This window comes from Tamandua tetradactyla, chromosome 6, assembly GCF_023851605.1.
Source record: "Tamandua tetradactyla isolate mTamTet1 chromosome 6, mTamTet1.pri, whole genome shotgun sequence".
NCBI classification, from domain to species: domain Eukaryota; kingdom Metazoa; phylum Chordata; class Mammalia; order Pilosa; family Myrmecophagidae; genus Tamandua; species Tamandua tetradactyla.
In genome coordinates this window covers 45,319,777-45,331,948 of record NC_135332.1, presented here as the reverse complement: position 1 = coordinate 45,331,948, position 12,172 = coordinate 45,319,777, and the positions used below count along the sequence as shown (strand labels likewise).

Here is a 12,172-nt window from a genome sequence, read left to right as displayed (position 1 = left end):
CCTCCAGAGCATTGGAGGCTAGAAGAATAAATATTTTTTTTATCATCACAATCGACTTTTTTTTTTTCATACTATCTCTTGGACATCTTTTCAGTACCTATTGTTCTACCTCATGCTTTTAACTGCTATAGCTAAGAGACCTTACTATGGTTAAGCATAGCAAGTTACTTAATTTCTTATAGCCTCCTTATTCCTCAGCTCCAAAATGGAATTGATATTATAACTGCATTGCAAGGTACTTATGAGGAGTATATGAAATAAATCATTTAAAGTACTTGGCTCAGTGCCTACAAAAATTATAGTTGTGTTTCACTGTTTATCAAAGTGCTAGCTTCTATATCACCATTGTCATAATCATCATAACTGATGGAAATTGAAAAGTTTTGTTTGTTTTTTTTTTTTTCATTTTTTCCACTATTTCAAATAAGGCTATTAGTTCAGCTCTTCCCCACATGCATATGGGGAGTGTTTCTTAAGGACAGTGTCCTGTAAACAAGATAAGGGAGTCAAGATGTCAATCTGGATCAGAATTGCCCTCCAGAAACCAGGTTCCTACCATCTGTCATCTGCTCCCATATACATTCCTTTACCTTTAAATGCTGATAAGGTTGCCACATTATAGAGCTTCCTTACTGTTCCAACTTCTGATGTATGGGGCTACCTCTTTTTCATTCCTTGCCACATTCTGCTAAGCATCTCTCCTTTTTTTTCTTGCTCACCATTTGTCCATGCTGATTTATAAGAGCACTTTTCTAGAAGAGATCGTCATCTCTCCCTTTTTTTTTATCTAAAGGTTTTTCATCTAAAGACTTTTTTCTTCTCCATTCTCAGTGGTGCTAGAAAATTGACAGCTGGACAATCAAATTTTATTCTACCTTCTAACTTGGTCTCCTCTTTGCCCCTAGTTGTTACAAAATGCATTAAAAGGTATACAGTCACTTCTGAATTGTGGGAAGATGAAACTGACACAGACTGATGAACTTGGAGCTCTTCTAGCTGTGCTAAAGGTAAGGCGTTGTTTATGGAAACCCTACGTCTTCATTATGGCTAGTGTCTTTTCTATATAAACCTTTATGTCATCACCCTCAGCCTAGCCTTCTTTATTTTTTTATTTTTACAAACACGCTTCCTCCATCCCCCCTCCCTATAACCACTGATCTGCTTTCTATCTCCATGAATTTGCTATTTCTGGTAGTCTCTTATAAGTGATATGAGACAGTTTTTGTCCTCGTGTGTCATGCTTATTTCACTGAGGATAATGTTCAAGGTTCGTCCATGTTGTAGGATGTCTCATAACTTCATTTTTTCTTATCCCTGAATAATATTCCGTTCTATGTGTGTACCACATTTTGTTTGTCTATTCACTTGTTGATGGCACTTGCCTTCATTCATCTTTTGGCTATTGTGAATAATGCTGCTATGAACATTGATGCACAAGTATATTATGAGACCATCCTTTTACTCTCTTTAAGATTAGCCCAAAAGTTTTATATTTTTTTTTATTAACGGAAAGAAAGAAAAAAAAAAAAGAAATTAACACAACATTTAGAAATCATACCGTTCTACATATGCACTCAGTAATTCTTAACATCATCACATAGATGCATGATCATTGTTTCTTAGTACATTTGCATCGGTTTAGAGGAACTAGCAACACAACAGAAAAAGATATAAAATGTTAATATAAAGAAAAGAAATAGAAGTAGTAATAATAATAAAAAACAACAACAACAAACAAACAAGCAAACAAAAACAAAAAAAAACCCTATAGCTCAGATGCAGCTTCATTCAGTGTTTTAACATGATTACTTTACAATTAGGTATTATTGTGCTGTCCATTTTTGAGTTTTTGTATCTAGTCCTGTTGCACAGTCTGTATCCCTTCAGCTTCAATTACCCATTGTCTTACCCTGTTTCTAACTCCTGCTGAACTCTGTTACCAATGACATATTTCAAGTTTATTCTCGAATGTCCGTTCACATCAGTGGGACCATACAGTATTTGTCCTTTAGTTTTTGGCTGGATTCACTCAGCATAATATTCTCTAGGTCCATCCATGTTATTACATGGTTCATAAGTTTATCTTGTCTTAAAGCTGCATAATATTCCATCATATGTATATACCACAGTTTGTTTAGCCACTCTTCTGTTGATGGAGATTTTGGCTGTTTCCATCTCTTTGCAATTGTAAATAACGCTGCTATAAACATTGGTGCGCAAATGTCCGTTTGTGTCTTTGCCCTTAAGTCCTTTGAGTAGATACCCAGCAATGGCATTGCTGGGTCGTATGGCAATTCTATATTCAGCTTTTTGAGGAACCGCCAAACTGCCTTCCACAGTGGTTGCACCCTTTGACATTCCCACCAACAGTGGATAAGTGTGCCTCTTTCTCTGCATCCTCTCCAGCACTTGTCATTTTCTGTTTTGTTGATAATGGCCATTCTGGTGGGTGTGAGATGATATCTCATTGTGGTTTTGATTTGCATTTCTCTAATGGCCAGGGACATTGAGCATCTCTTCATGTGCCTCTTGGCCATCCGTATTTCTTCTTCTGGTAGGTGTCTGTTCAAGTCTTTTTCCCATTTTGTGATCGGGTTGGCTGTCTTTTTGTTGTTGAGTTGAACAATCTCTTTATAAATTCTGGATACTACACCTTTATCTGATATGTCATTTCCAAATATTCTCTCCCATTGTGTAGGCTGTCTTTCTACTTTCTTGATGAAGTTCTTTGATGCACTAAAGTGTTTAATTTTGAGGAGCTCCCATTTATTTCTTTCTTTCTTCAGTGCTCTTGCTTTAGGTTTAAGGTCCATAAAACCGCCTCCAGTTGTAAGATTCGTAAGATATCTCCCTACATTTTCCTCTAACTGTTTTATGGTCTTAGACCTAATGTTTAGATCTTTGATCCATTTTGAGTTAATTTTTGTATAAGGTGTGAGATACGGGTCTTCTTTCATTCTTTTACTTATGGATATCCAGTTCTCTAGGCACCTTTATTGAAGAGACTGTTCTGTCCCAGGTGAGTTGGCTTGACTGCCTTATCAAAGATCAAATGTCCATAGATGAGAGGGTCTATATCTGAGCACTCTATTCGATTCCATTGGTCGATATATCTATCTTTATGCCAATACCATGCTGTTTTGACCACTGTGGCTTCATAATATGCCTTAAAGTCCGGCAGCGTGAGACCTCCAGCTTCGTTTTTTTTCCTCAAGATGTTTTTAGCAATTCGGGGCACCCTGCCCTTCCAGATAAATTTGCTTATTGGTTTTTCTAATTCTGAAAAATAAGTTGTTGGGATTTTGATTGGTATTGCATTGAATCTGTAGATGAGTTTAGGTAGGATTGACATCTTAATTATATTTAGTCTTCCAATCCATGAACACGGTATGCCCTTCCATCTATTTAGGTCTTCTGTGATTTCTTTTAGCAGTTTTTTGTAGTTTTCTTTGTATAGGGTTTTTGTCTCTTTGGTTAAATTTATTCCTAGGTATTTTATTCTTTTAGTTGCGATTGTAAATGGGATTCGTTTCTTGATTTCCGCCTCAGCTTGTTCATTACTAGTGTATAGAAAAGCTACAGATTTTTGAATGTTGATCTTGTAGCCTGCTACTTTGCTGTACTCATTTATTAGCTCTAGTAATTTTGTTGTGGATTTTTCTGGGTTTTCTACGTATAGTATCATATCGTCTGCAAACAGTGATAGTTTTACTTCTTCCTTTCCAATTTTGATGCCTTGTATTTCTTTTTCTTGCCTAATTGCTCTGGCTAGAACTTCCAACACAATGTTGAATAATAGTGGTGATAGTGGACATCCTTGTCTTGTTCCTGATCTTAGGGGGAAAGTTTTCAATTTTTCCCCATTGAGGATGATATTAGCTGTGGGTTTTTCATATATTCCCTCTATCATTTTAAGGAAGTTCCCTTGTATTCCTATCTTTTGAAGTGTTTTCAACAGGAAAGGATGTTGAATCTTGTCAAATGCCTTCTCTGCATCAATTGAGATGATCATGTGGTTTTTCTGCTTTGATTTGTTGATATGGTGTATTACATTAATTGATTTTCTTATGTTGAACCATCCTTGCATACCTGGGATGAATCCTACTTGGTCATGATGTATAATTCTTTTAATGTGTTGTTGGATACGATTTGCTAGAATTTTATTGAGGATTTTTGCATCTATATTCATTAGAGAGATTGGTCTGTAGTTTTCTTTTTTTGTAATATCTTTGCCTGGTTTTGGTATGAGGGTGATGTTGGCTTCATAGAATGAATTAGGTAATTTTCCCTCCACTTCGATTATGTTGAAGAGTTTGAGGAGAGTAGGTACTAATTCTTTCTGGAATGTTTGATAGAATTCACATGTGAAGCCGTCTGGTCCTGGACTTTTCTTTTTAGGGAGCTTTTGAATAACTAATTCAATCTCTTTACTTGTGATTGGTTTGTTGAGGTCGTCTATTTCTTCTTGAGTCAAAGTTGGTTGTTCATGTCTTTCTAGGAACCTGTCCATTTCATCTAAATTGTTGTATTTATTAGCGTAAAGTTGTTCATAGTATCCTGTTATTACCTCCTTTATTTCTGTGAGGTCAGTAGTTATGTCGAGTTTTATATTTTAAGAAAGGAAAATAAAATGTTCACATTCAAGCATACTTAAGAACAGAAAACAATAAAATTCAATTTAGCAAATGTATCATAATTTTAATCTATAAATATTAACTTGGGAGGGCAGTAGTTTTTGAGGTTTGATCTGTAGATTAACTAAATTATAGATTATCTTGAACCTACTTATATTTGAAAGAAGAACCAGGCTTCTCCTTGGCTTTCTCCTCTGTATATCAGACAGGCCAATCAAGTCATGATGGCAAGCTGCCATCCTTTAGTTTCTGAGTCTGCCAGCCAATAGCAAAGTCAAGTTGGCATCTCTGGGGGCCCAGCTAACTTCAGTTCAGCCATGAAAGGGTAGAAAGTTGAGACCTCAGGTGTAAGCCATGTGCACTAATCTAATTTTATCTGGGATAAAAACCAATATTTAATTCTTGCCCTTTTCTTTCTCCCCTACTCCCAAATAGATAAACAAACAGATGACTTGATATAGAGATAGAGAAGAAAAATGAAACAATAGATTGGTAAAAAATATAGAGAGATAAAAATAATTGGATGGATAATTTTTTAAAAATTAAATTTTTAAAATTAAAAATTAAATTTTTAAAAAATAATAAGTAAATAAATAAGTTAAAATCAAACCTAACATGATCTAGCCAAACCTTTCTGGAAGCCAGATGAGATTGCGCTCTCTTAAGCCCTAAATCATAAAAGTATCTATTTTCTGTCCCATTTTTATTTCCTTAAAAGCTTCCGAACATTACTCATGTAAGTGATTGAGAACATGGTGAATAATTCTCTTTTATGGTTTATCATTTTTGTATCACATGTATTTTCTTTCATCATTATTGTTAGAAATCCATGTTCCATGGACTCCCTGGACTGAATATACAGATACCCATGGTGTTGTACCCCACTCCACTTCCTCTGTACGATGGGCGACCACCTGCCAAACCACAGGAATCAGAATCCAGTGCTTCTCGACCAACTGGGGTATATTTTTGTCCAATTATATTTACGTTGTAGATTGTTTTTTATTGTTTGCTCTATGTCTTCTGTGATTTGCATTTGAATTTAGTGTTTTTAGCATAGTAAATTTAAATTTATCAGACTAAACTGAAAATAATAATTAAGCCTCTTATACTCCTAAGAAGTCTAGGCAGTGTAACAGCCAAAAAATGTGCATTCACCTGTACACCTGAAGCCAAGCATCCTCATCCCAAAGTTGTTCAAGACGTGGGTTAGCGAACTTTTTACATAAAGGACCAGATAGTAAATATTTTAGGTCATCGTTGCAACTCTCAGCTGTGTCACCATAGTGTAAACATAGCCATAGACAATATGTAACAAACGGATATAGCGCTGTCCCAATAAAATTTTATTTACAGAAACAGGAGGTGGGCTGAATTTGACCTTCAGGTCATAATTTGCCAACCCCTCTCTAGTTCTTTAGAAACCTGCCTATTACTTAGCTCACCTCCTCCACACTTCCTGCATTCATCAAATTTCCTCGCATTTCCAGACAACTGCCTCCTGTTTCTGTAAGAGAACCTAGAGCGCATGGTATCACATCCAAAAATAGAATACCTGATAGAAAATGCTTATAATTAGAAATTCATTTACTTAGTGACTAATTGAACATTTACCGATGTCTGCTACGTGTCAGAGATTGTGTTAGGCCTTAAATTTAGGGACGGGAGGAGGAGAGAAATGGATAAGTAAACAACTACAATACACTATCATGATTTCTTTCATCAGAATATACACAGAGTACTCTGGGAACACATTAAAGGCACCCTATCCAAATGGAGAAGTAAGAGGAGGGATTTAATAAAAAGATGTGGTGGCTCAACTGCAATTCGAGAATTATTAATAGTTAGCAGTACAGAGAAAGAAGGAAGAGTTTAATTCCATGGGAACAGAAAGTACATAAACAGGGAATGAGAATGTGCATAGCCCATTTGTTAACCACTAGAGCTAAAGTTGTGGGTATGAATGGGAAGGGTGGATCAGAGGCCAAGTCATAAGGGCCTTGTTTTGTAAACTTTTAGGTGGTGGAGATTTTTTAAAGAATCTTATATAGGAAGGTGATGTGATCAGATTTGCATTTTAGAGAAATCACTCTGGTAGCATGTGAAGCAGTATGGGTCTGGAACCCCATTAAGTTATCCAAGGTAGAAGTGGTAAGGACCGTCCTTCCCCAAGGCCAGGGACTTTGGGAATGCCAAGGAGGACATAGATTCCAGAGATATGTGAACCTCAGAAAGAAGGAAGTAGGAGAAAGGAAAAAAACTGGCTTTTACTTAATATCTACATCTGTAAAGCCCCACTGCCCTAAAACATGCATTACATGGTATAAGTTCATGTGTCTCCTAATCATCTAGAATGATACTAGCTATGTGTCTTATTTGGGAGAACTGAGAAAATAGTCACTCAAAAATTTTCTATAGGCCTTAATTCTCTTGCGGAACCCCAGTTGAGAAAAGCCGAGTGCTTCCACAACAATTGTTCAAGGTAGGTGATATTAGTTTTATACTTACAGATGAGGAGGGTAAAGCTCAGAGAGGTTAAATAATTTTTCCACTGCCACAGAGGTAGAATTTAAACTCAGGCCACATGTTTTTCTGTCTCACATATTTCATATTTCATACTTGTTTCTTATAGTCCAGTAAAATATGTGTACTTCACATAGTATCTGACACAGAGGATATTAAGTACTATTTTCTTTTCTCCCTCTTTCCTCTTTCTTCACACTACACGGTTGGGGCCATATTCAGCATTTATAAGCTGAGAAAGTACCAATGATTAAAAGCTGTTTTTTGTTGTTGTTTGTTTTTGTTGTTTTTTTTTATTAAACATACCAACATACAAACACAAATATTCTTACCATATGATCATTCCATTCTACATATATAATCAGTAATTCACAATATCATCACATAGTTGCATATTCATCATCATGATCATTTCTTAGAACATTTGCATCAATTCAGAAAAAGAAAAAAAAGAAAACAGAATAAAATTCATACATACCATACTCCTTACCCCTCCCTTTCATTGATCACTAGCATTTCAATCTACTAAATTTATTTTAACATTTGTTCCCCCTATTATTAATTTATTTTTAAACCATATGTTTTACTCGCCTGTCAATAAGGTAGATAAACAAAGGAGCTTTAGACACAAGGTTTTCACGATCACACAGTCACATTGCGAATGCTGTGCAATCATTATACAGTCATCTTCAAGAAACATGGTTACTGGATCACAGCTCTACATTTTCAAGCAGTTCCCTCCAGCCTCTCCATTACACCTCCAGGATAACCTGTTGACTCTGTTTTGAATCTCTCAGCCATTGACACTTTATTTTGTCTCATTTCTCTCTTCCTTAAAAGCTGTTTTGAAACTAGCTATCATATGTTTTCATTTGTTCCTAAAATCAGAATAAAAAGAAAAAATCAAAAATAAAACCAAAAAAAGCCCAGCATGGAGAGGAGCAGGAAGAAGAATCCAGTGGTGAAATGGAAGTAGCCCCAGTCTCTGGCTTGGGCAGAGTGAACCTACAAGACAGGAACACTCAGGGTTCCTCCTCTGTGGGTGTCCAGAGTCTGCCATTACATGGAAATCGAGCTGAAGGAAAAGATCGAGTTTCCTTATCCTACAGTTCTTCCGGTTGGAAAAGGGTCAGCAGTAGCGAATCAGACTATTCTGATGCTGAAGGAGGCATGCAGAGTAAAGTAAGGTAGTAGTTGTTCTATAACATTTCTATAGTATATAGTCTAATTATGTTTAACTTTATGACTGTTTAAAAACCTGACTGCTGCCTGTGATTTAGCCTGAAGATTCAGATTCACTTTTGTGGACTTTGCATTACTCTGAACATGCCTTGCTCTCTTAATCTGCCCTGGTACATACTGCTTCTCTGCCCAGAATAGTCCTTCCTTCACTTTTTTGCCTTTTTTACCTTATTAACCACTACTCATATTCAATATGCACTCAGCAATTCTCTCTTCTGAGAAGCCTGTTCTAACCCCTTTTTCTGGCTTAAGCACCCCTCCTGTATGGTCGTTTCTTACCTGTAGCTTAGCATTATCATAATATGTTATAGTTACCTGTTTATCAGTTCGACTCTGCCACTAATCGGCTTGACAAGGACAGGACCTTTGTTTATGTCTGCCTGCCTCTGCACAGTGCCTGGCACGTACGTAAGGCACTCAGTACCTGTTTGGTGAATGGGTGACTGGATGGTTGAATGAATGGATACTCGGTAGTGTTTCATATCTAAACTAGTTTCCTAGCATCAAAATGTTGACCTTTATTCTTTATCTGTTTGGCCTTATTACATTTTTTTATATAAGCAGATTGCTTTAACATGTTTTAAATATGTTTGAAAAAATTTTTTGAACTATCACCTTAGGGTCTTTAAGACTTACTCAAAATGTTTAATTTCTTTCTCAATGTATCATATGAATTGACTGGAATAAGTAGCATTTCATGTTGGCATTTTTGAAAACTTTTACTAAAGCCTTCCTTCCTTCCGTCTTTGGATATTAAAGGTCTTACCAAGCCAAAGTTCGCCAAGGAGCATTAGCTTGTTTTCTTTCTACTATAAAATCAATAGAGAAGAAAGTTCTTTATGGCTACTGGTCAGCCTTTGTTCCTGATACACCTGAGCTTGGAAGCCCACAGTCTGTGTCCTTAATGACTCTTACATTAAAAGATCCTTCTCCAAAGGTAAGAGAATTTTTAAGTTCTAAGCTTTTAATGAAAAGGAAACATTTTTAAATCTTCATTGCTTCTCTGCTCTATCTGATCTCATCTGAACATAGCTCTTACTAATATGGAAACAAGTCCTGACTTAAGCGCTGGATAGACAGGAAGTTAGGAAAGGGCTTATATGAATAATAGGCAGGGAAACATACCAAAAATTACTTTGAGGTAGCTTTCTGCTCCGGGAACAAGTCCTGACTTAACCACTGGATAGACAGGAAGTTAGGAAAGGGCTTATATGAATAATAGGCAGGGAAACATACCAAAAACTACTTTGAGGTAGCTTCGCTCTGGGGCTTCCTTGAAGCCTGAGTACCCTGAGTTATAACTTTGGTGTCTCCTTTGAGCTTCACTGACATAGCTGTGCTTCTCTTCTTTTTTATGAGAATGTTGACTGCGCTGTTATTTACAATAGAAAAGTCAGAAATTACTCTTTGAAAAATGTCTCACTATACCCATAATAGTTGTGCTTCCAGTTAAATCTATGATAGTCATATCACAGTCTGCCATGAACTCAAAAGTATCATCACTGAGCACTTCAAAGAGAAATGGACATAAAGAAAGGTGATTAAACACTTTTGGTCATAACACCAACAATAGACAAAGAGCACTTTTAGAAAATTGCTGTATAAGATGCTAGCATGGGTAATTAGGAAGGAAGAAATTTAGAAATTTCCTTTAGGATTTGGCAGTGTAGTAGTACTTTTATAATGTGCTTACTTTATATGTTGGACATGTGCTTTAGAAAACACTTTATATGTCTCCATGGGGCATGGAGCCAATTATCTATTAAAATAGATGGTAAATCTAAGAATTTCTTCTAGATGATTTCCTCAGACGTTACTAAGGTAGATTATGGAGATATTCCATCACCACCGTACCGTTAAATCTATATGCTAGTGAGACTGAACACATTCATCTTGATTTAGGAAATTAAAGTCTTTCATCAGTTTATGGTTTGTTTGCATATCAGTAATTTGTGTTGAAAAGGCTCAGTAGAACTGATAAATTGTTAAATATTGATAATGAGAATAAATGGGGAAGGCATGCAACTAGGTAAATGAACCTCATGGACTGTATGTTGAATGAAATATCAAGTAAAAAGACAAATATTATCATGCATCACTCATATGGTCTAACTATAATATATGAACTCAGAGAATTCAAGTTGAGAGCATGGGTTATCAGGTTGAGACCTATTGTAAAGGGTCCTAGATTGTAAGCTATTACAGCAGTCACATCTATTCTAGAGTTGAAACTGTTATTTCTAAATTTTGAGATACTGAGCTATTTGTGTATAACCTGTTCATTCCCTGAAACATAGCTCTGAAGCTATGAAAGTCAGCATTACCCCACACAGCAACTGTTTAAAAGTTGACAAAATGATCAGACTTCGAGTAGAGATATGAATGGAGCTGATCTGGATAGGACTAAGGTAAATCAGAATACAGGGTAAAGAATGATAATTGTCCATATTTTAAAATTTCAACTTCTGTGTCAGACCAAAGGGAGAGAGGTTTATTTGGTGCAAGATTTGTATTTTACGTAATGTATTACCTAATTTAACTCATATGGTCAGTTTAACTGAACACCATAAGTGCATGGAATCTTGAATAGGGCATGAAATCTTGTTAGTTTGTCCAGGTTAGTGTGATACCCTGATACATCCCAGAGTAATTTGAGCAGAGAATAAAAAAGTATTTGCACAGTCCCGTTGGGGACTGGGGAGAAAGGAGGAAATATTGAACTTCCCCATCTGGGGAATTCCTGATAGTCTCACAAGCAGAGAGGACACTCAATTCAATAGGCTGAGCCCTCAATCTTGGGATTTGCCCCTACGAAACTTATTCCTTCAAAGGAGAAGCTAAGCCTACTTACAATGATACCTTAGAGTCACCCCCAGAGAACTTCTTTTGTTGCTCAGATGTGGACTCCCTCTCTAAGCCAACTTGGCAGGTGAACTCACTGCCCTCTCCCTACATGGAATGTGACTCCCAGGGGTATTAGACTCCCTGCCAACATGGGACAGGACCCCCAGGATGAGCCAAGACCTGACATCATAGGATTGAGAAAGCCTTCTTGACCAAAAGGAGGAAGAGAGAAATGGGACAAAATAAAGCTTCAGGGGCTGAGAGGTTTGAAGCAGAGTTGAGAGAGATTATCCAGGAGGTTATTCTTATGCATTATATAGATATCCCTTTTCCATTTATGGTATATTGGAGTAGCTAGAGAGAAGTACCTGAAACTGTTGAATTGTATTCAGTAGCCTTGATTCTTGAAGATGATTGTATAACTCATAGCTTTGACAGTGTGGCTGTGTGATTGTAAAAACATGTCTGATACTCTACTTATTCAGGGTATGGACAGATATTTAAAAATAAATGGGGATAAGAGGGGGAGGCTGGGTAGATTGAAATGCTAGTGGTCAGTGACAGGGATGGGTAAGGGGTATGGGATGTATGAGTTGGATTTTTTTTATTTCTTTTTCTGGAGTGATGCAAATATTCTAAAAATGATCATGGTGATGATATTGTAAGTCATTGATTGTATACTTTGAATGGACTATGTGTGTGAAAATATCTCAATAAAAATATTTTTAAAAAAAGAATAAGTCGAGAATATTATGCTGAGTGAGTCCAGCCAAAAACTAAAGGACAAATACTGTATGGTCCCACTGATGTGAACGGACATTCGAGAATAAACTTGAAATATGTCATTGGTAACAGAGTCCAGCAGTAGTTAGAAACAGGGTAAGATAATGGGTAATTGAAGCTGAAGGAATACAGACTGTGCAACAGGA

The 12,172-nt window shown here is 36.5% G+C and overlaps 1 protein-coding gene across 1 annotated transcript in view; it reads left to right on the top strand.

The window, feature by feature from the left end:
- HEATR6 (HEAT repeat containing 6) overlaps positions 1–12,172 on the top strand; it is a 43,076-nt gene that overhangs the window by 6,903 nt on the left and 24,001 nt on the right. Inside the window, exons 6-9 of the mRNA XM_077165115.1 lie at positions 906–1,007; positions 5,458–5,595; positions 8,046–8,344; positions 9,159–9,336. Coding sequence (XP_077021230.1) covers positions 906–1,007; positions 5,458–5,595; positions 8,046–8,344; positions 9,159–9,336 — 717 coding nt within the window. The remainder of the gene's footprint in view (positions 1–905; positions 1,008–5,457; positions 5,596–8,045; positions 8,345–9,158; positions 9,337–12,172) is intronic.